A 24,357-nucleotide genomic window follows, 5' to 3' on the forward strand; every position below is an offset into this window, starting at 1 on the left:
TCTTTTGAATTCCTTATCAGAGAGTTCCAATGCTGCTTCTTCCTTAGGGATGTGTTCTGGGTCTGTATCCTGCTCCCTTGTTTCTACCACTTTATATTGCTTCTTAGTGTGGACTGTGATGGTCTGTTGTCTCTGAGACATCTTGGTGTTGTTGTATTTAGATCTCTGTTAACTGTTTTTGAAGAGCAGCCAAGGGTGATTCAGGCTCTTCTTGATGGTTTTTTATCATTGGCCTGTTGCTGGAGAAGGAGGTGGTGGCTCTCGCTCAGTAAGTGAAGTTGCAGGAGGTGTGGGTGTAGTTGTGTCTTATAGAGACTGTTGCTGTCTGCCACTCAGTTAGACAAAAATTACAACTGAATAACCATCAAAACACTAAAAACACATGGAAAAAAAATACACCATGTAATCACACAGGAACAGTAACCAAAAAAGAAAAAAGAGAAAAAGAAGAAGAAATAACCAAGAAATCCTGCAATATCTGGGGATAGGGCATAAGAGAGAAAAAGGGTAATAATGAAGACAAAATGAGAAAAATGCAAAAAGTAAAACAAGGAACAGGGTTAACCATGAGAAAAAAAGGAAAAAAAAAATTGCAACCAGGAAAGGGAAAAGAAAGCTGAAAACTAGGACCTGGGAGGGGAAGAATAAAGAATAATACTAAAAAGGACAAAAGTATTAATAATGTTGTTGTTGTTATTTGCCATTGAGTCGGCCCTGACTCATAGCAACCCCTCCTTGGGTTTCTGAGGCAGTATCACTACGGAAGTAGGAATGCCCAACCTTCCTTCCGAGGAGTGGCTGGTGGGTTTGAACCGCCAGCCTTCTGGTTAGCAGTCAGGTAGGTGCCTTAGGCATTATGCTACCAGAGCTCCTTTGGTAGTAGTTTCAAAACAAATAGATAGTAGTTTCAAAACAGATAAATAATAGTTTCAAAACAGATAAAAACCAAGCAAACTAAAAACCAGAGAAAAGAAAAAGATAAAATAAAAATAAAAAATTGGGGGAGGGCAGGGCAGGGCACCCAGGCTCCCTCCGAGCACATTGACTGGGATGGAGTTCCTGCAGGCCCAGAAGGTGGGTGGGAGTGGGGGATGGCCACACCTCCGTTCACCAAGCAGGCGTGGGGTATAAGAATAACAAGGGGAATGTTGCACCTTTTCAGTTGTCCAGGTCCAGAGTGTCCTTGGGTTTACTGGCAAGCAGAACTGGTTCTTAAAGCCCCTGGAATCCAGGAGAGTGCTATCACTGTAAATCTCCAAAATGGTCAAGCCACTTGTAAACATTCAAAATGGCTGCGCCCTCCGGATAGGCAAAAGTCCACAGCTCAGCCCACCTTCCTCTTCACAGCTGTTTTGCCTTTTATTCCCCAGCCACCAGAGCAGTCCTTTGTGCAGTCCCTGGCTAGCAGGGCTGATTTTTAGATTAATTCTTAGGTACTACCACCTCTGGCAATCTCCAAGCTGTCTGTGCTGTCACTATCGCTCCTGGTCACTGCCAGATCACAGCTCCGTATGTCTCCTTTTTTGGTATTTTCACACTAATTCTTCTGCTAGTTGGGGTTTAGTCCACTTCTATATCCTTCCCTTCAGGGCTCAGGGATCCAGGATTATCTTCTGTGTCTGTGTTAATTGGTTCCCCTTTTCTTTGTTGAAGAGGGTCTGTGTAGTCTTTCTGCATATTCCGCCATCTTACCAGAACTCCGGAACCTTCAGTCTTACTTTAATAAAACAGAATCTTAGAGCTGTACTCAGAATTTCTTGGACTTAGTCTCATTTTGATATAGATTGCTGAGTAGTCTTGATTTCTTTTACAGTGGTTCTGTTTTTCTAATTAAACAGATTATGGGATATTTGAATGCAACCAGTACTTAAATGTTTTAAAGGAGAGTATCTTTAAATTTGTTACCATTTTCATACCCTGGCCAGCAACTGCTTCTTGCTTGTTTTGATTTGAACTTGCCCACACCCTTTCTTTGTATTTTTCTTTCTTTTTTTTTTTTTTAAACTTTTTATTGTGGTAAAAACACAGACCTCAAGATATTCACCAACATAACAGCTTTCCCATTACAGCTCAGGGACATTGATGACATTTTTCATGTTGTGACACCATGATTGCTGTCCTTTTCCAAAATATTCCACCACCATTAACATAAACTCAATGCCCTGCAAACAAAGCTTCCTCTTTCCCCCTTCCTCTTATCTCTGGTAACCACTAGTAATCTTCGGGGGATGTATTTGTGTATATATATGTATGTGTGTGTGTGTGTGTGTGTATATATATATATATATATATAGATGAGTTTGGTTTTCTTTTGTTGATGTATATATGTGTGTACACATATACTTTTTTGTATTATGTACATATATACGTATAACAATATGTTTGTTAGGCACCATTGAGTCAGTTCTGACTCATAGCGACCCTAAGTACAACAGAACAAAACAGTGCCTGGTCCTGTGCTATCCTCACAATCCTTGCTATACCTGAGCCCATCATTGCAGCCATTGTGTCAATCCATCTCATTGAGGGCTTTCTCCTTTTTCACCGACCCTCCACTTTACCAAACGTGATATCCTTCTCTGGGGGGTGGTCCCTTCTGACAACATGAACAAAATAGGTGAGATGAAGTCTGGCCATGCTTGCTTCCAAGGAGCATTCTGGCTGCAATTCTTCCAGGACAAATCTGTTAGTCCTTTTATCAGCCCATGGTACTCTTAGCATTCTTCTCCAACACCACAACTCAAAAGCATCAACTCTTCTTCAGTCTTCCTTAGTCATTGTCCAGCTCTCACATGCATAAGAGGCAATTGAAAATACCATGGCCTGGGTTAGGCACACCTTAGTCTTCAAGGAGACATTTTTGCTCTTCATCGTTTGAAAGAGGTCTTTTGCAGCCGATTTGCCCAGTGCCCAGTCATCTGATGTCTTGACTGCTGCTTCCATGGGTGCTGATTGTGGAACCAAGTAATATGAAATCTTTGACCACTTCAGTCTTTTCTCCGTTTATCACAATGCTGTTTATCGGTCCAATTGTGAGGATTTTGTTTTCTTTATGTTGAGGTGTAATCCATACTGCAGACTGTAATCTTTAATCTTCATTAGTAAGTGCTTCAAGGCATCTTCACTTTCAGCAAGTAAGATCATGTTGTCTGCATATCACAGGTTGTTAATGAGTCTTTCTCCAATCCTGATGCCGCGTTCTTCTTCATATAGTCCAGCTTCTTGGATTATTTGCTCAGCATAAAGATTGAATATGTATGGAGAAATAATACAATCCTGATGCACTCCCTTCCTGATATTAAACCATGCTGCATCCCCTCGTTCTGTTCAGACAACAGTTTTCTGGTCTATGTACACAATTAAGTGTTCTGGAATTCCCATTCTTCTCAATGTCATCCATCATTTGTTATGACCCACACAGTCTAATGCTTTTGCATAGTCAATTAACACAAGTAAACATCTTTCTGGTATTCTTTGCTTTCACCCAAGATCCACCTGACATCAGCAGTGATATCCCTCATTCCAACATATTGCAAAATGACATATTGCACTGGGCAGATCTGCTGTAAAAGACCTCTTAAAAGTGTTAAAAGCAAAGATGTCATTTGGAGGACTAGGGTGCCTGACCCAGGTCATGGTATTTTCATTCATGTCATATGCATGCAAAACTTGAACAATAAATAAGGAAGATTGAAGAATTGATGCCTTTGAATTGTGTTGTTCGTGAAGATTGCTGACTGTACCACGGACGGACAGAAGAATGGACAGACCTGTTCTGGAGGCTGTGTAGTCAGAATGCTCCTTAGAAGCAAGGATGGTGAAACTTTCTCTCATACTTCGGATGTGTTTCCAGGAGGGACCAGTGCCTTGGTAAATAGAGGGTCAGTGAGAAAGAGGAAGCCCCTCGACGAGATGGACTGACACAGTGGCTGCAACGATGGGCTCAAATACCAGTGCTGGGAAGGCTGGCGCAGGGCCGGGCGGTGTCTCCTCATGCTGTACGCAGTGCCGTGACGTGAGGGGGGCGCAGGGCCGGGCGGTGTCTCCTCGTGATGTACGCAGTGTCCTGACGTGAGGGGGGCTCAGGGCCTGGCGGTGTCTCCTGCTGTACGCAGTGTCGTGACGTGAGGGGGGCTCAGGGCCGGGCGGTGTCTCCTTCTGCTGTACGCAGTGCCGTGACGTGAGGCTGGGGCAGGGCCGGGCGGTGTCTCCTTCTGCTGTACGCAGTGTCGTGACGTGAGTGGGGCTCAGAGCCTGGCGGTGTCTCCTGCTGTACACAGTGTCGTGACGTGAGGGGGACGCAGGGCCTGGCGGTGTCTCCTGCTGTACGCAGTGTCGTGACGTGAGGGGGACGCAGGGCCGGGCGGTGTCTCCTTCTGCTGTACACAGTGTCATGACGTGAGGGGGATGCAGGGCCGGGCGGTGTCTCCTTCTGCTGTACGCAGTGCCGTGACGTGAGGCCGGGACAGGGCCGGGCGGTGTCTCCTCGTGATGTACGCAGTGTCCTGATGTGAGGGGGGCTCAGGGCCTGGCGGTGTCTCCTGCTGTACGCAGTGCCGTGACGTGAGGGGGACGCAGGGCCGGGTGGTGTCTCCTCGTGCTGTACGCAGTGTTGTGGCGTGAGGGGGACGCAGGGCTGGGCGGTGTCTCCTCGTGCTGTACGCAGTGTCGTGGCGTGAGGGGGGCGCAGGGCCGGGCGGTGTCTCCTTCTGCTGTACGCAGTGTCGTGACGTGAGGCCGGGGCAGGGCCGGGCAGTGTCTCCTGCTGTACACAGTGTCGTGACGTGAGGCCGGGGCAGGGCCGGGCGGTGTCTCCTGCTGTACGCAGTGTCCTGACGTGAGGCTGGCGCAGGGCCAGGCAGTGTTTTTGTACACAGGGTCACTATGAGTTGAAACCAACTCTACGGCCCCTTAAAAAAAAAAAAAAAAAAAGTTTTATGGTAATGTGTGTGTAGTAACTTCATTAAAATAGAATATTCACACAGAAAGGTGCATATCGTTTCAGAAACTGAGCATACCCACGTGACAGCCCTGGGTCAAGCAACAGGGCATTACTTGATAAAAAGAACGCCGGTTGCCCTGGAGGGGCAAATCCTTACCATTGAAGGGGCTGTCACTTACTGAGAGATTTTCTTTAACTCTGAATTTCGGTCTGAGCTCCTCAGTGGTGTTCAGTTTTTAACTCCCCGACCCCTCCTCCCTGTAGCCCATTGTCACCTCTTCCCTTTCTTTAGCTCTGAACTTAGGGCTGAGTTCCTCAGTGGTGCTCAGTTTTTTAATTCCCTGATTCCTCTCTTCTCTAGCCCCTTGTCACTTCCGATCTTCTTTGGTTTCATTGGACTCACCTATTCTAGATATTTCAGCAGTGGAATCACCCTGTCTTCGAGCAAAATGGTGGCATCTGGTTAAAAAGAGCTTTTATTGAGGGGCAAGACAGTCTGCAAATCGGAAGCTGTAAGGTCCAGAGGGTTCTGAACCACTGACCCAAAGAGACAGTTCAGAGAGTTTGTATAAGAAGATGCAAGGAATTTCAGTAAAAAGTCAATGACTGGTTGATATTTAGGTAATGGTTACAAAATTGGGTGATGGTGTATGTGATTGGTGGGAGCTTACATATGTTTTCAAAGTTGTTTTTTTGGCAAGTTACAAAGGCATCATTCGTTTGGGTACATCTGGCCTGGAAGCTGCATGAGACCCTTTTTGTGTGACTGCAGGGAGGACATGTGGCATTCTAAAGCTAGTTTTGAGTGAGCATCTGTTCTGAGGAATGTTTTGGTCTTGGGTTCCTAGGCAGCAAGCAGAACTTATAAGCAAAATTACATTGTTTTCTGGATTGTTGACCCATCGTTTTCTCAGGATTCAGTGGAGAGTTACAGGAACCACTGGCTGCTTTCCTGATGCAGAGGTACTTCTGATTCAAAGTGGAGTTTTAGTCTCAGACCTTAGCCCAGCCACCATCTCGCGTCAGAAGTCATGAGTTAATCTGTCTGTGTGAATGATGCTCATTCAGCACAGTGTTTTCAAGATCTGTCCATGTCTGAGAGGGTATTTGAACTTCATTTCTCCTTATGTCTGAATAATACTCATTTTGTGTAGCCATCATCTGTGGATGGACACTTGGACTGGTTCCACAGTTTGAGGATTGAGAATAGTGCTGCCATGAACTTGGTTACTTGCTGTGACCAAGTATCTAGTTGAGTTCCTGATTTCCGTGCTGTGGGGTATAGACTTAGGAATGGAATTGCTGAGTCGCATGGTTGTTGTTGTTGTTATGTGCCGTCGAGTCGGCCCCGACTCATAGCGACCCCTCCTTGGGTTTCCGAGGCAGTATCACTACGGAAGTAGGATTGCCCAACCTTCCTTCCGAGGAGTGGCTGGTGGGTTTGAACCGCCAGCCATCTGGTTAGCAGGCAAGTGTCTTAGCCACTATGCTACCAGAGCTCCCGAGTCGCATGGTAGTTCTGTTTAATTTTCTTTAGCAAACTGCCACACTACTTTCCACAGCAGTTGTACCGTTTTACATTCCCACTGGCAGTGGATGGGAGCTCTAATCTCTCCATGTCCCAGCCAATACGTGTTCTCTGTTTCTCTGACGATAGCCATCCCGATGGGCAGGAAGTGGTGTCTTACTATGGTTTTGACGGACATGTTCCTGAGGGATAATGCTGTAGCGTGCCTCTCATGAGCTTACTGACCAGGTGTCCATCTTTGGAGAAATGTCTATTCATGTCCTTTGCCCCTTTGTTAGAGAGCTCTTGTTGAGTTCTGGGTATCAAACCTTTGTCTACTTCGTGGTTTCCAAGCCTCTTCTGTTGTGTGGATTGCCTTTTCACTCTCTGGGTAGTGCCCCTCGATGCACAGAAGGTTTAGATTTTGATGAAGTCCAAAATACCTGTTTTTTCTCTTGTTGCTCGTGCTTTGGGTGTTGGCCCAAGACCTTGAAATTTTACTTTTATGTTTTCTTCTAAGAGTTTTATGATCCAGAATGAATAAATTTTGTATGTGATGTGTGAGGTATGGGATCAGTTTTCTTCTTCTGTTCTTACCCCCATTGAATGGACTTGGAACCCTTATTAAAAACCAGTTGGACATAGATTTGTGGGTTTATTTCTAGATTCTCAATTCCATGCCATTGGTCTGTGTTTCTACTCTTATACCGTACCACACTATTCTGACTACTATAGCTTTGCAATACGCTTTGAAATCAGGAAATCTGAATCCTGTCTTTTTTTTTCCCTCAGGATTGTTTTGACTATTGGGGCCCCTTGCCATTCCCTGTGAATATGTGGATTGTCTTTCCCATGTCGTCTGTAAAAAAAGCTCTTAGAATTTTAATAGGAATTGGATTATATCTAAAGATTGCTTTGGTTACAATTGACATCTTAACAATATCGTCTTTCAGTCCATGAATGTGGAATGTCTTCCCCATTATTTAGAGCTTCTCTAATTTGTTTCTGTGTGTTTTGTACTTTTCATGTAATGGTCTGTCAATTCCTTGCTTGAATTTACTCCCAGATGTGTGATCCTTTTAGATGCTACTGTTAAAAAAAATGTTTTTTTAATTCCCTTTACATATTATTGTTTTGTTGGTGTGTAGAAACACGACAGATTGCTGTGTGTCGATCTTGTACCGCGACTGTGCTGAATTTGATTATTAGCTCTAGAAGTGATTTTGTGGATTCTCTTGAGATTTTCTGTATACAGTTGACCCGCTGTATCTGCGTGCTGCATCCATGGCACTTAAGCAACCATGAATCGAAAATATTTGTTGGGGGGGGGAAAGAAAAGCAGGCAAGTGGTGATAGCAGTCTCTCAAAGGCTAAGAGGGAATGCCAAGTGCTGTTGACAGGATTTGCATTGTACTAGGTGGGAGCTCTGATAGCGTAGTGCCTAAGGCTGTCGTTGTTGTTGTTATGTGCTGTCGAGTCCCTGACTCATAGCGACCCCTCCTTGGGTTTCCGAGGCAGTATCACTACGGAAGTAGGGTTGCCCAACCTTCCTTCCGAGGAGTGGCTGGTGGGTTTGAACCGCCAGCCATCTGGTTAGCAGGCAAGTGTCTTAGCCACTATGCTACCAGAGCTCCTAGTGCCTAAGGCACTTGACTGCTAATCAGAAGGCTGGCGGTTCAAACCCACCAGCCACACTCCTCTGAAGGAAGATGGAACAATCTACTTCAGTAGTGATACTGCCTCGGAAACCCAAGGAGGGGTTGCTATGAGTTGGGGCCGACTCCATGGCACATAACAACAACAGGTGGTACAGTGCCTAAGGCATTTGACTGCTAATCAGAAGGTCGGCTGTTCAAACCCACCAGCCACTCCACAGAAGGAAGATGGGGCAGCCTACTTCTGTAAAGATTTATTGCCTCAGAAACCAGTGGGTGAGTTGGAATCGATGGGAGGGAGGTTGGGTTTTTTTTTTTTTTTTTGCTAGGTAGTGTAAGTCATCTAGAGCTGATTTAAGGGTATGTGTAGGTTACATGCAAACACCATGCCATTCTGTAAAAGGCACTTGAGTATCCATGGATTTTGGTATCTGCCGGGGGTCCTGGAACCAATCCCTGCCGATAACACGGGACAGCTGTGTAGGATCACATCGTCTGGGAATAAAGCTAGCTTTCCATCTTTTCTGGTTTGGGTGCCTTTTGCTTCTCTTTGCCTGTGCTCTGGCCAGGACTTACAGTGCAGCATTGAGTAGCATGGGGTGAGCAGGCACCCTGTTTTGTTTCTGATTTTGTGGGGGCATTTTCAGCCTTCACCCCTGTGCACTCTGGGTTCACCATCGGTGCCTTTATCAGAATGAGGAGTTTCCTGCTGCTCTTAGTTTGCTGAGTCCTTTTATCACTGAAGGGATTTGGATTTTGTCAGATGACTTGTCGGCATCAGTGGATGACTGTGTCGTCTGCCCCAAGTGCGGTCAGTGCGGCGTCTCGCCTTTGTGGTGTCAGACCACTTTGCATTTCGGGGCCACATCTCTTGGTCATGGTGTGCGCTTCTCTTCACGCGCTGCTGGCTTGTTGAGTGGTTTTGTGTGTGTGTTCACCAGGGATGCTGGTCTGTAGGTCTCCGTCGTGTGGTGCTCTGCCCAGGTTTGGCATTGCTGGCCTTGGGGAGTAACGGGAAAGCGCTCCCTTCTCCTGTATTTTGTGGATGAGTTTGAGAAGAAGTGGTGGTAATTCTTTCTTAAATGGTTGATGGAATTCGCCAGTGAAGCCATCTGGTGCAGAACCTCTCTTTTTCAAGGTTTTTGATCACTGTTTCAATCTTCCTTTATTATAGCTCTGTTAGAATTTTCTTTTGTCTGGATCCAATTCAGCCGTTTTTTTGTATTTCTAGGAATGGACCTGTGTCATCTGGGTTAGTCTACCTTGTTGGCATACAGTTGTTCACAGTTATCTCTTACAACCCTTTCATTTCTTTGCAGCTGGGAGCAAATGTCACTAATTTCATTTCTCGTTTCTGTTACTAGTGCCTTCTCTCTTTTTCTCTCTCTCTCTCTTTGTCTAGCAGTTGGTCGATTTTGTTGTTGATCTTTTCCAAGAACCAGCTTTTGGCTTGCTGCTTCTCTGCTGTGTTTCTGTTCTCTGTCTCTGCTCTGGTCTTTCTTATCGTTCCATCCTGTTGCCTTGTCTTTGCTTGCACTTCTCTAGTTTTTCAAGATCAAATGCAGGTTATTGATTCGGCCCCTCCTCCTCGCACACCTTCCCTCTGGGCACTGCCTCTCCCTCTGACTTCTTCTTGGCTGTTTAGCCTTGTGCTGTTTAATCTGCACATTGGGCGGAATTTCCAGTTTTCCTCTGTTGTTGACTTCTGGTTTCCTTCTGCTGTGGTGGGAGAAGACACTGTGTGTGATTTCAGTCTTTTTAAGTTTCTTGGACTTCTTCTGTCCTCTAACATATGGTCTGCCCTGAAGGATGACTCGTGTGCAGGGAAGAACAACATGCAATTAGTGAAGTACTTGAGAAGTGTTTGTAGGTCTGGTTGGCTTGTAGTGTCATTCAAATCCTCTATTTCCTTTCTTTGTTGTTGAAAGCTGTTAACTGCCTAATTTAGTGACTCTTGCAAATAACTTTTTACAGAAAGAAACAGGAAAAACCACTGGGAGAAAAGAGCCCCCTGCCAGTCTTTGCAGCCAGCTCCGTGCCAGGGCAGTCGGTAAGCAGGTGGGCCCTGAGCCAAGAGCACCCCTCAGGAGAAGCGCAGCTCCCTTCAGGCCTTCCTGGGCATGTGTCCCGCCCTGGGCTATCCCTGCGCGGGTGTTGCCACAGTTACCTGCTGCCCTGTACTAGAGGTTCAAGGGGGCAGCTTTAGGAAACAATTTATTTTCTCACCGTTTAGGAGGCTGGAAGTCCAAATGTCGGGTGCTGGCTCCAGGGAAAGGCTCTGTGTCAGCCCTGGGAGAAGCACCTGTCTCTTCGGCTCCTTCCTCTGAGCCTTGAAGACCTGCTGCGTGGCTTTGTCTTCCCCTTTCGTGCTTGCGTGCTTGCATCCTGTGCTGCATCACGAACCTCAGGGTCCGGAGGAAACATCCTTAACAACCTGTGACGTGCAGATGACAGACACAGGCGTGCTGAAAGTGAGGAGTCCTGAAGCGCTTACTGAGGAAGAGCAAGACTGCAGCCTTGAGTGTGGGTTACACCTCTACACAAAGAAGACAGACACAGCCGCGCTGAAAGTGAGGAGTGCTGAAGCGCTTACTGAGGAAGATCAAGACTGCAGCCTTGAGTGTGGATTACACCTCTACATAAAGAAGACAAAAATCCCCACGACTGAACCAGTAAACATCATCATAATACAAACATGATGCAGAACCAACAAACATCATGCAGAAAAGACGGAAGTTGTCAGGGACTTCATTTTACCTGGATCCACAGCCAACACCCATGGAAGCAGCAATCAAGAAATCACATGACATATTGCACTGGGCCAACCTGCTGTGAGAGACCTTTTTAGAGCACTGAAGAGCAACGGTGTCAGTTTGAAGACTGAGGTGCGCCTGACCCAAGCCATGGTGTCTTCAGTCACCTCCTACTCATGTGAGAGCTGGACAGTGAATGAGGAAGACCGAAGAAGAGTTGATGCCTTTGAATCGTGGTGTTGGTGAAGAATAGTGACTACACCATGGACTGCTGGAATGAAGAAATCCGTCTTGAAAGAGGTACAGCCAGAATGCACCTTAGAAGTAAGAATGACGAGACTTCATCTCACATTTCTTTGCTCATGTTGTCAGGAGGGACCAGTCCCTGGAGAAGGGTGTCATGCTTGGTAGAATGGAGGGTCGATGAGAGAGGGGAAGGCCCTTAACGAGATGGATTGATATGGTGGCTGTGATGATGGGCTGGAACGTAGCGAAGATGGCAAGGCTGGCGCATGAGTGGGTGGTGTTTTGTTGTGTTGTTTTGGTCTGGTGTTGGGGTCGCTGTGAGTTGGGGCTGGCTCAGTGGCACCTAGCAACCACACCACACTGACATGGCCTCATTAACCTAAGAAGGAAAACCCTGTTCCCAAATGGGATACATCCACAGCTATGTTGTTGGTTGCCATCCAGTTGATTCCAACTCATGGGTTTTGGGGTACACAATCCATCACCCCCTTCAGCAAAAACTCTCCCTTTCCTCCTCCCTCACACCCCAGTAACCACGAGTGATCTTTGGTTTCTGTGTATTTACTTTATTTAAGTGAGATCACACAGTGGTTGTCCTTTTGTGACTAACTCATTTCACTCAGCATGATCTTTCCAAGATGCAGTATGTGTGGCAGCAGGACTTCATCTTTCTTGGTGGCTGAGTAGTATCCCATTGTGTGTACAGTATTTTTACACAACACATGCTAAATGGTCTGTTTTTTTTGCAAACCACCACAAGCCTGTTGTACGTTAGTTCCCCGTATGTGCTGTGCACATTATGTGTGTGCGTGTTATGTATGTGGGCATGTTACATGTGAAAAACATGGTATATACCTTGCTCTGTGTATTTGTCTGCTGAGGGATGTCTCTGTTGTTCCCATCTTTGTGAGCGGCGCTGCAGTGAACCTTGGGGAACAGGTGTCTGTCTGCATCCCAGCCTTTACTTCTGCTTGGTGTTGCTCTTGGGTGTCATTGAGTTGCAACTTCTTATAGGACAGAATGAAACGCTGCTGGGTCTGGTGCCATCCTCATGACCCCTGCTCTGCTTGATCCCATCGTGGCAGCCTCTGTGTCAGTCTTGTGGGTCCACACCAAGAATTGGGGCGGCTGGATCGTAAGGTAGTTCTGTGTCCAGCTTTTTGAGGAACCACCAAACTACTTCCCCAGTTTCCAAAGTGGCTACGCCATTTTACGTTCCCACCAGTGATGGACGAGGGCTCCAGGCTCTCCACAACTGTGCCAGTATCCATGTCCATTTTTGGATCATTGCTACTCTACTAGAGATGGGATAGTGTCTCACTGTAGTTGATTTGCATCTCTCTAATGGCTAAAGTAGGAGCTGTGGTAGCATGATGCCTAAGGCACTTGACTGCTAACCTGAAGGCTGGCGGTTCAAACCCACCAGCCACTCCTCGGAAGGAAGGTTGGGCAATCCTACTTCCGTAGTGATACTGCCTCGGAAACCCAAGGAGGGGTCGCTATGAGTCGGGGCCGACTCGACGGCATATAACAACAACAACAACACAATGGCTAATGTGGAAGCTCTGGTAGCATAGTCCTAAGGAATTTGACTGCTAACCAAAGGGTGGCTGTTCAAACCCACCAGCCACTCCTTGGAAAGAAGACTGGGCAGTCTCCTTCCGTAGAGATACTGCCTCAGAAGCCCTAGGAGGGGTCACTATGAGTTGGAAACAACTTGACGGCAGTGAGTTTAATGGCTAACGTGGGAGCCCTGGTGATGCAGTGGTTAAATGCTCAGCTGCTAACCAGAAGTCAGTGGTTTGAATCTACCAGTCACTCTGCAGAAGAAAGATGTGGCAGTCTGCTTCCATAAAGATGAGCGTCTTGGAAGACCTCAGGAGCGGTTCTTCTCTGTCCTGTAGGGTTGTCGTGAGTTGGAATTGAGGCGCTGGCGCACAACAGTAACAGTGGCGAGTGATGCCGGTCCCCTTTTCGTGTGCTTGCTGGCCATATACCTTTTTGGTGACATGTCTGTTCGGATCCTTTGCCTATTTTTTGATTGGGTTATATGTATGTCTTTTTGTTAAGTCGTCGAAGTTTGTTTCTTAAATATATTTTGGGTAGTTGACCTGTATTGGGTATATGGTTCCCATGTACGTTCTCCCAATCTTACAGGTGGTCCTCTCACTCTTTTGATAGTTTTGATGAACAAAAATATGTCATTTTTATGAGGCTCCAGTTGACTTTCACTGCTCATGCTTTTCTTGTCACATCGGGTCATCCCTTGTTAAGGAGGCCTTGCAGCCTCACCCTTGCATTTTCTTCTAAGATTTCAATGGTTTTGGTTTCACTTTAGGTCCCTGATCTCTTGGAATGTTTTTTTCTTGGTGTGAGGCATGTGGCAGTCCGGTGTTCCTGGACTGTTTATTGCAGAGACCCTCCTATGTTGATTGGAGGACGAAGATGTATTAATTTATTTCTGAACTGGTGATTCTGTCCTCTTTGACTATGTATCTGTTACTAAACCAGTATCAGGCTGTTTCAATTATAACTTTATAGTGTGTTTTCACAGGATAGGGCCGTGTTTCATTCTGTTGTACATGAGGTCGCTTCAAGTCGAAAATGACGCAATAGCACATAATGACATAGTATGTTCTGAAATTGGCAAATGTGAGTCCTCCTACTTGATTCTTCAAGATTCGTTAGCTGTTGGGATTCTCTTGCTGTTCTATATAAAGTTGAGGAGTAGCTCTTTTTATTTCTGTAAAAACATTGTTGGAATTTTGATGGGGATTATATGAAATTTATAGATTGTTTGGGGTAATATCTTCCAATCCATGATGCGATTGTCCCTCCATTTACTTAGGTCTTGTGTGGATCATAACAAATTATGCATAACGTTGCAACACACAAGAATTCCAGAACACTTAATTGTGCTCATTAGGAACCTGTACGTAGATCAAGAGGCAGTTACTCAAACAGAGCAAGGGGATACTGCATGGTTTAACATCAGGAAGGGAGTGCGTCAGGGTTGTATCCTTTCACCACTTATTCAATCTGTATGCTGAGCAGATAACCCGAGAAGCTGGACTCGCTGAAGAAATACGAGGTATCAGGATTGGAAAAAGAAGACTCATTAACAACCTGCAGTATGCAGATGATAGACCTTGCTTGCTGAAAGTGAAGAGGACTTGAAGCACTTACTGATGAAGATCACAGACTTTAGTATGGATTACACTCCAACATAAAGAAAACAAAAATCCTCACAACTGGACCAAAAAGCAACATCACGATAAATGAAGAAGAGACTGAAGTTGTCAGTCATTTTTCTGGATCCATGATCACTGCCCATGGAAGCAGCAGTCAGAGGACCATACCGTGTACTGCAGTGGGCAGATCTGCTGCAGAAGACCTCTCTAAAGTGTGGAAGAGCAAAGGTGTCACTTTGAGGACAAAGTGATATTTTCACTCGCCCCATATGCACGTGAAAGCTGGACAGTGAATAAGGAAGATCAAAGAAGGGTTGATGGCCTTGGATTGTGGTGTTGGTGAAGAGTACTGCATGTCCCATGGCCTGCCAGAAAAATGAACAAGTCGGTCTTGGGAGAAGTGCAGCCAGAGTGTTCCTTAGAAGCAAGAATCTTGAGACTGTCAGGAGGGCCCAGTCCCTGGAGGACATCATGGTTGGTAAGGTAGGGGGTGAGCAAGAAGGAGGAGGGCCCCCCATGAAATGGATTGACACGGTGGCTGTGACAGTGAGCTCGAGCGTGGCGGCAGCAGCGAGGGCACAGCCTGGGCCCCGTTGCCTCCTGCTGTGCATGGGCTCGCTGCGGGTTGGAACCAACTCGATGGCACCTGGTAACAACAACGAAAAACTTCTTTTGGAGGAGCCTGGTGGTGCAGTGGTTAAGCGCTCAGCAGCGAAGCAGAAGGCTGGTGGTTTCATCGCACCCAGTGGCTCTGAGAAGGGGAGACCTGGAGGTCTGCTCCCGTAAAGGCTCGCAGCCTGGGACACGCTGGAGGGCAGTGGTGCCGTGAGTCAGCCAGCTGGACAGCACACAGCGATGAGAAGTGCCTGTCGGCAGTGCCTGTAGCTTTCCATGTACAAGTCTGTCGCTTTCCTGGTTCACTTTATTCATCGATTTTTATTCTTTTACATGCTCTTATAAACGGCATTGTTTCCTGAATTTCCTTTTCTGCTTGCTCATTATGATGCGTAGAAAGCCGTCTGACTTTGCGTGTTGACTTTGTACGTGGTCCTCTAATCTGCTTGTGGATTTCTTGGCATCTGCTGTGTATGTGTGATGATGTCAGTGGGGAGGGGTAATTTCGCATGCGCCTTCCTTTTTTGGATCCTTTTCTTGTTATTTGCTCCTGGTCTGACTGCTCAGCGGGGACTTCTGAACGGTGCCGATGGCACTGGTGTGAGTGAGCACCCTGTGTGCGTGATCTTCTGGGAAAGCAGGACGTCTGCCAGGTGTTTCAGGAGTGCCTTTTATTACTGCAGAATTCCTTTTCTGCTCCATCTTGTGGAGTGTTTTTCTCCTGACAGGGTGCTGGCTTGTGGTCGTGTGGTCAGGCGGTGGGTGACAGTGACGCCCCACCCTGCCGACGTGCTCTTGGGTTTATGTTGCTGGTGTTCTCTTGAGGTGTCCGCATCTCGCCCGTGAGGGGCACCGCGCTGGAGTTGGCTGGAGTTCGGGTCTGGCCCTGGTGTCAGGGTGGTGCCGGCCTCGGAGGCGGGGGAGTGCTCCTCCATTCTCCCGCTTTCTGCTCTGACCTTGTGACATCCCCTCCCTTCTGGTGGCCGTGGCTCAGGTGCTCCTTCTCGGCTTCTCAAGTTGTGAAGTGAGGTTGCTGATCTGAGGTCTCCCTTTTATAACCCTGGCTTCTGCAGGGAGAAACTTCCCCGCGTGCCCAGTTCTGTAGGGCTTTGTATTCGGGTCACTGAACCCTTATTAGATATGTGCTTCCCACGTGGGTTTCCTGTTATGTGGGATATCTTAACAATGTCTCTGGATGCCCGAAAGTTTCTAATTTACTCTTTTTTTTCTGTTTGTGCTCATGTTTTTGATGTCATGTCTAAGAAGAATCCTTGTCAAAAACAAGGTCCTGACATCTTACTTCCACATCTTCTAACCCTTATAGTTGTAGTTCTTTTTTGCCAGTTGCCTGGGAGAGGAGGTCCTCCCTGTGGTGTAAACCCTGAGTCGCCTCGGGGGGCTTTCCCAGGGCCCTGCCTGACGGGAAAGTGGTAGCAGGGCTCCGGGGGTCGGAGCTTTCGGTGAGCTGCAGGCTTGGTCTGTTTGTTCTGGTGGCAGCTGTTTCAGGAAGACCACGGAGCTGGGGGAGGGGCACAGGACTAGGGCTTGTCCACACACTGGCCTGGGGGAGGGGCACGGGACTAGGGCTGGTCCACACACCAGCCGTTCTGAGGCAGCCCTTCTCTGCATGTCGTCGTCACAGGACCCGATAGCCTCAGAGGAGTGAAGGTGGGAGGACTTTCCCCACTGTCCTCTTGCTTCTCTACCGCTGGGGTCCTGCCTCCTTGCTCCTTCCTCAGAGCATCTCGTCTGTCCTTGAATCATCCTTCTCTGCCCAGGCTGCTCTGACTTCATGCCTCCTTTTGCCACTTTAGTGGGTTCTGACTGAAGGTTGATGGCTCTGACTCTGCCTGCCATTTCAACCTGACGTCGAGTCATATTTTTCAAACTATGTCCATTGGTATCCTGGCTTTGTGAGAAAAGGGAGAGATGCCGCCTATCTTTATTACAAACAAATGAACAACCCAATGCTTTTTAAAATGGTGAAAAACGACAAAATGGTGCCCCCTGAATTCCCGGCACGTGCACCCAGGCAGACAGTGGGACCAGAAATAGCCCAGCTGCCCGTCTGTGCCGTCCCCACTGCTCACCAGGTCACCGCTGTCTGGCGCTGTAGCTTGGCTTTCCCTAATGTTGAACTCCATGGAAGTGGAATCGTGTGTTGTAATTGCCTGGTGTGTAGCAGGGTTGTGTTAATCATTTATCAACAGTTCTCTACTGGGCCTGGTTCTGTCCTTCAGGGGACATCTCTTAACATCTGGAGACATGTTTGGTTGTTGCTACTTAGGGGACGGTGCCCGGCATTGAGTAGATAGGGGCCAGAAATGCTGGTCGACCCCCTGTAGTGCCCTCGGCCCGTGACCCTTTGGGGTGCTTGGCAGAGGTGTCCTGTGAGGCACTGTCAACTCCAGGGACCATGGGGCATTTTCCTCTCCTTTGAGTGCTACTCATCACATAGCCGCGAGGACTTTGAGCCGCGAGCGTGTTTCTGCTGGTTCTATGCCCAGCGTTGGGGCTGTGGGGCCACAATGCCCGGCCTTCTTCAACTCCTTCCAAACGGGGATGAGCTGTGTGGTACACCAGCCCCGACGCAGAGGGAAGCTGCTCACCTTGAGGGGTCTTGGCTCCCCTGCTCTGGGTCAGGGCTCATATGGGTTGATTGAGTTATTAAGAAAAAGCAGTTGCAGGGCTTAAAAAGGGTTACCATAATCAAATTTCTGTGGTTTAGGGAAAAAAATACAAGTAGCACATGTCCAGAAAAACCTCCTGGGCCCAGCTTGCCACAGTCAAGGTTGGCCCTTGGGGGAACACGGAGCAAGCACACAGGCTTCGTGTGCAGAGAGGAGACAGGCAGGAGTCAGGAGGGGGCCTTGCCTTGGCACCCACCCGGCCGCGAGGCCCCCGGGTCATCTGTATCCTGACCACGGCCCACAGGCCTCCCTCCCTGTCCTCGGCCCCCTCCCAGGCCGGGGTCCGCACAGAGCAGGCCAGATGCTCTTCAGTGCGCCGGCTCGTGGCTGTCCGCGGTCCTGGGCACTCTTCGGGCTTGTGGGAAGGACTGGGGAGCCTGTACTGCAGAAGGGATGTGGCAGTGTGGGCATCTTGCTGGGGGAGGCCCTGGAGCCCCCTTAGCCGGGGCAGCATTCTGTAGGGCGAGGCCTTGAGTTCAGGCCCCACCCTGCTGTGCACCTCTCCTCAGAGAGGGGACTGGGTAGGTATCACCAGTAAGGGGTGAGGGGGTGGGGGAGTGAGCTGCTCCTGCTAGCGGGGTGTCAGATCAGGTCCTGGCCGGCGGAAGCCGCCAGACGCAGGCTTTCGTGGCCCAGGCCACCTGAGCCCACGCTGGGCTCTGGGATGAAGACCCTGTCAGAGGGGGCCTGATAGTGCTGAGAGAGAGGCCTGAGGTAAGCTGTGTGGTGCCAAGCAGGTGCCCTTTGGTTGGTCTCGTCTCGTTCCTCCAGAGCTGACGGCTCACCCCTGGACAGCACGTTGTCTAGGCCTGGGCCTGGTGCTCCCGCAGGCACACTGCCCTCCCCGTCCCGGGGGTCTGGGTGCCTCAGCTCCTTCGGAGAGAAGGCAGATGCCTCCTGTCCACCCCAGTCCCAAATACCACCCACCTTAACTTGGGGCCCAGAAGGTGGGGAAGACACAGAATCTGGAAAGACGGTCTGAAGCACTCAGGTGGGCACGGCTTGTGCTTGAAGACGAGACCACGTGCCACACTGTGGCCCCATCGTTCTGGGGGGTGGGGGAGAGAGTTCCTGCTGTGGGGACAGCACGTGTACCGAGAGCATTTTAATTAATTTATTTATTTCTTTACACATAACTGAAAGTGATGTTACAGTACATAAGTTATTTACAACTGTGCAGTAATGTGTTGCAAAATAAATTATCTAGAAGGCAGCAAAAGTACATTGTGAATGTGTATAAAACTGTACAGCGCTTAACGGGATACACTTTTTATATGATTATTGGCTCTGTAGTGTTTCAAGTTATGTTCTCAGAAAGAGAAACAAAATGCCCAAGATTAAAGGGAAAAATATACAAACCACGTGGATTTGACTCCATAAAAACACAATCGGCAGAGTCCTGGCTCTGTGTCCCCCCTGCCCCCAGGTGCCGGGCGGGTGGGTGGTCGGGCCCTCGCTCAGCCGCGCAGTCCTCACCCTGCTTGCGCCCGCCCGCCCGCGGCAGCCTTGGGTCTCATCCACCTCCTACAACCTCATGATCTTTGTCTGTGGGAGGTGACACCTCGGTTTCTCCTGTAGTTGACCAGAATGGAACAAGGATCTAAAATGCATTCTTTCTGGGACTGCGACTGTGACTCTAGCTGGCTGGAAACAAGGATCCAAGTGCTGTCCCCCCCCAGGGGGGAGTCACATGTCTGCGTCCTGGCTGTCTCTGGGCCTGTCCCTGGCGTCCGCTTCATCGGCGGCCGGGCGGCGTGAACAAAGCGCAGTCTTCCCTCGGCTCCTCCGCCCGACGCGATGCGCCTCCTGGCCGCACGGCCATCAGCACCGTGGGCGCCCCGGAGGCCCGTGTCCTCGCCGTCCCATAGCTGCATCACGCTGGCAGCAGCACAAAGTCGTCGTTGACATCAACCATGGGCACGTAGAAGGAGGGCACCTCGTTCACGCACAGGGACTTGTGCCCTGCGGGGTCCAGCTCCTGTACCTTAAGCTGCCACTCCATCCTCTGCACGGCGTTCAGTGCTGCTGCTTCATGCTGCTGCCGCATCAGGAGGCATGTCTGTGGACAGACAGACAAGCAGGTGAGAAGCAGAGCCATGGCTCAGTGCTGGGGGAGGGCTGACCTGGACCCCTCCCACTCGGGCAGACAGTCAGCCAAAGACTGCTTTCCACGGGAGTCGCAGCTGAGCTCTCCCTCTAGAGGCCAGGTCTCCTGCCCCAGTGAACTGACGGGGTCTATGTGGGGAGTCCCTGTTGCGCCTCCTGCCCGGTGGGCTCTGTCACTGGCTGCTGGCGCTCTTGGAACTTGGGAAGTTTGGCTGTCACTCTCCCTCATCTTATGATCATTTACGGCAGTGACGCTGGCTTTGTTTGCATTTATAGTAGGGACTGTGCCTTTTAAAAACACATTTCATTTTTTAAAAGGCATCTAGGTAATATTTAAGTATTTAATATACAACAAGTAGAAAGTGAGTCCCTGGGAACTGGAAACTGAAAGGGAGCCATCACAGGCGGCCAGGTGCCTTGTCGGGCTCTAGGACTCACCCCCGTATACCACAGTGGGATGCTGTTTGAGGGCAAACATCAAAGCCTTAAATCGATGTCAGGGTTAAATCAAAACGCCAACAGAGAAACCTGAACAGAAGGGTCAGCAAGACACAGGACTGAAGACAAGGCACTGGCACTGTCCACCAAGATGGCTGAAAGGTGCTGCCATGCCCACCAAGCCTCCCAGGCGAGGAGGGTGTCGGGGAGCCTCAGATGGGAGGGACCAGGAGCCAGACTGACAGGAACCTCCCCGGCCAGACCTGGGACAACGTGGGCCAGTTAAGACAGAAGGGAGAGCCCGCCGTGAGCCTCAGTGCAGATGGCAGGAACACGCTCTGGTCACTCCTCTGGCGGCCATGCCATCTACTCTGTCCTGGGAATTGGGACTGAAGGGGAAGTGTGAAAGGAGCCAGGGAGCCCACTGCCAGAGGGCAGTGGCTGCTGCTGGTGGGAGCTCTCCCACTGCTGGCACCTGGCGTGCCACACACAGACAGCAGTGTGGACTCAGGAGGGAGCCTTGGCACAGCCGCACACTGCCAGAGCAGTGAGGACCGGCTCCTTGCTGGACCCTGTGGGGTGGCAGGCAGGTCTGTCTCCAGGGACAATGGTCACCTGGGAGGGTGTTTGTTTGGCCCAACATCATCTTGAACTGCGTGCAGCTTTTGGAGCATCACAGTTGTGCCGTGTCGGGGCTGGCTGGCAGTGGCTCGGTGCTACGGCCTCTCGTTCAGCCAAGGATGGGCAGCTTCCCATTTTTAAATGGTTGAAAACCAATGGAAGACGATGTTTCGTGACGTGAGATTTGATTTTCTGCACCCCGGGAGAAAGTCCTGTGTGCGCTTCACGCCCATCACTGTTGACTGTGGTGACTTGCACTTCAGTAGCAGGGTTGACACAGCTGGGCAGGTGGTGTGTGGCCTGCAGAAACAAAATGTTTGGTCTCTGGCCCTTTTCAGAAAAGGTTTGCTGAGCGCCGTTCTTGGTACGTGAGCAGATCTGAGTCTGGGCTGGAGCCTGAGAGATGCCAGTAGGCCACACAAGGCGTGTTGGGGAGTCTGGAAAGGTTAAAAGGCTGAAGGGTTGGCGGGAAGTCATGGTGTCTAATTTACTTTCAACTGTTGTTGCCTTCAGGTTAATATGGTGACCCCACACATACAGAGCAGAACTGCTCCATGGGGTTTCCCAGGCTGTGGTCTTTCGGAAGGAGATTGCCAGGTCTGTCCGTCTGTGCCTCTGGGTGGGTTTGAACCGCCAACCTTTCGGGTGGTAGTCGAGCGCTTAGCGGTGCCACATCGGGACTCTTTTGCTTCTACACAGAAAAGCCCCCATGGTTGGCTGGTGGCAGGTGACAGTGGTGTCTTCTGCACAGGTACTCTCACAGCTGCGCCAGACGGACTCAGGTCCCCCAGGTGGCACTCTTGGGCACCATGCTGCCCACTGGTCTGATCATCATTCAGGGCTCCACCTTGTGGCTGGGTTATTGGTCTCTAGCTGCTTTTTCCATGTTTCTGGAAGTGAAATGCCTATGTCGGGTAGAAACATCTAGAGTTTGGTAGCTCTTGTCAGTTGGCCCTTTTCTGCCCTCACCAGCATACAAGCCTTTCATAGCATCCGGCTATGGTTTTGGAATCACCGGCCAGTGGTGGGGTGGGAGGGGACAGATGTCTGCCTCATAGCCCAGCACTCAGTAGTCGTCCTTGTGAACTGCCTCTATACAGACGTGGCAGACTTTCTCCCACGTTAGTTTGCACACTACAGACATGAAACTCGTGGCGTGTTTAATGGGGAGAAGTCTGGTCTCAGGGTGCTGCAATAGCATTTCTCTTCTCCTCTCTAGGAAAGTCGTCTTCGTGTATTTACAAAGCCCTCCATCAGTTGGAGACTTGCCACTTCGGGGCGGCCCAGACTCTGGTCACGTCTACGTTTAAGCTTATTGCTATGCTCTGTTGTGTGGTTACTGAGTGAAGAGCCGCAGGCACAGGTGGGAGATGCCGGCTAGCTAAGAGCAGGGTTCCCACAACTGGGAACTAAGGGGGCTGGGCCTAGAGCTCCTTCTGCCTCTCCACCAATCTGAGAATCAATGCAGGTGGGAAGGCCCTGCTCTCAGCAGGCCACTGCTACTCCTCCTGCAGGGCCATTTTGTAACCCATCACTTCTCTTGGGTATCCCAGCCCTCTGTGCTGGTCCACACTCCCAGGGCAGGTAAGGGCCAGGGACCACACCAAGCAGGCCTCGTTCCTGTGAGCAGAGAAGCCGCCCTGAGGAGGTGAGGGCACTGACCTTCATGCGGTCATACTTGTCATCCACGTCCTGGAGCCAGGAGATGAACTGGCGTGCATTGAACCGGTCTCGCACCGACTTGTTCTCGTCCCCCTGCCGCAGAAATCAAACACAGAGGGCCGGTAAGGAAGGGTGAGAGTGACTGATGACTAGGGCCCAGTGTCTTCCGTCTCGAGTGACAACCAAAGCTGCGGTGTCCACCTGTGGTCGTTTCAGGGATGGAGAGGCATGTGACCACAGGTGGATGAGTGACAGGGTAGCACACACTCCATCCCAGAGCACAAAGTGTCCTCCCACCTCCTTCCATAGGGGCCTGGCATTTCGGCGACCTGCCCTCATGGGCAGCAGCGTGCAAGAGGCACTTTAGGCCAGATGGGTACTGGCACGGAGAACCCCCTGCAGGAGATGGAAGCAAGGGGTCCTGGGAGGCAGCAGGGCTTGGGCAGTGCTAGTGACTACATCTGGAAAGGCCATGGGTGGCTCTGAGTGTGCCACCAGTGAGGCCTGGTGGACAGACACAGAACCTGGGGCAGTCTGCCTCGGTGGCTGTCTTGGGTACTACCCACCCACATGGGATGCTCGATTCCTGGGGCGGCCACACTCTTCCACCTTTGTTTTATACGGAAACTGACATTTCGCCCCTGCTGGACAGTGAGTGAAAGAAGCCCTGGGGGGCACAGCGGGGAAGGCATTGAGCTGCTAACCAGAGGGTTGGCAGTTCAAACCGACCCGCTGTTCCACGGGTGGAAGATGAGACATTCCACTTCCATAAAGATTTAAAGACAGCCCTTGGAACCCTACGGGGGGGTCACTATGCGTCACAATGGGCTGGATGGCAGGGGGTGAGCAGGGCACATGTGTTTCCCTGCATAGACTAAACCCAGGGTGCCCTTTCTGGCCTTCTTCTGGTCAGCTGGCCAGGGCAAAGGGACCACGGTGGGGCTAGGGGCCCGGGAGGGGTGGGGAGCAGCCCACCTGGCTCTCTAGGGGCATGTTGTAGACCTCCGAGTCCAGAAGCATGGTGCAGGCGCTGAAGGGCACTGCCTGGTTTGCGATGGTCCGTGCTGCCCGGCAGTGAACCCGAAGGATCTCCTGCTCGCAGGAGACGATCAGTTTCTCCTAGAGGGAGAGGGGGGTGAGCCCAGGGCACCGCACGGGCCGTGCCGCGCCGAGGGCCCTCTGCTTACCCGCTCGATGCTGTGCTGCAGGCGGAGCTTGCCGCGCACGGCCTCTTGCTGTTTGAACAGCTCCTTGAGCGGCTCTGCCAGGGATGGTGGGGGTGCAATCTGTGGGCAGAGAGGAAGCCGGAGGGCTGTGGGCACGGACACGCAGACAGCGGCCCACATGGAGATCAAGCTGGTGACCACCCCAGAACACTAGGCAGCCTCCTGGCATCTGCACTTGGGTCATGTGGGGACACAGCGAAAGCCCACGGCACATCTCAGTTCTTCTCAAAGCTGGCTGCCCTGACCCCTCAGCTGGGCAGGGGAGAGCCAGTAACGCTAGGTTTGGACCTGACCCAGAGGCGTTAGGCCGACAGACAGGATGGCACCGATGATACTCCCTAAGACCTGGCTGGGCTGCATCCCCACAGGCAATAGAAACCCCCTCTTGGAGAGGGAAGGGTGGGAAGTGAACAACATCCTGGGGCAAGCAGCCCTGTGTGAGCTGACGACCGGGTGAGGAAGGTCCTCCGGGGGGGGGGGGGCGCCTGTGGGTGGTGGGCCTGTGTAGCCGTGGCTGTCACTACACAGAGGAAGCGAGGTCTAGCCTGGCTGTGTGTTCACAACAGGCCCAAGTGGACTGAGGAGAGAGCAGAGGCCAGCTGCCTAGGGGATGGGGTTGGGGGGTTCCAGGGGGATGGCTGGGGGCCAGCTGCGTGAGCGGGGCATGTGCTCACACGGAGCTGGCCGTCCCCACCCACCCGGAGG

At 50.3% G+C, this 24,357-nt stretch overlaps 1 protein-coding gene across 1 annotated transcript in view; it reads right to left on the reverse strand.

Moving 5' to 3' along the window:
* Positions 1-19,472: 19,472 nt before the first annotated feature.
* The window catches only part of ANKRD11 (ankyrin repeat domain 11), a 59,559-nt gene continuing 54,674 nt past the window's right edge, over positions 19,473-24,357 (reverse strand). The window contains exons 9-12 of the mRNA XM_042780730.1: positions 23,614-23,712; positions 23,402-23,545; positions 22,427-22,519; positions 19,473-19,658 (exon numbers count right to left, since the gene is read on the reverse strand). Coding sequence (XP_042636664.1) covers positions 19,473-19,658; positions 22,427-22,519; positions 23,402-23,545; positions 23,614-23,712 — 522 coding nt within the window. The remainder of the gene's footprint in view (positions 19,659-22,426; positions 22,520-23,401; positions 23,546-23,613; positions 23,713-24,357) is intronic.

This window comes from Orycteropus afer, unplaced genomic scaffold, assembly GCF_000298275.1.
Source record: "Orycteropus afer afer isolate SDZICR_OR568_19922 unplaced genomic scaffold, OryAfe1.0 scaffold00057, whole genome shotgun sequence".
Lineage (NCBI taxonomy): Eukaryota > Metazoa > Chordata > Mammalia > Tubulidentata > Orycteropodidae > Orycteropus > Orycteropus afer.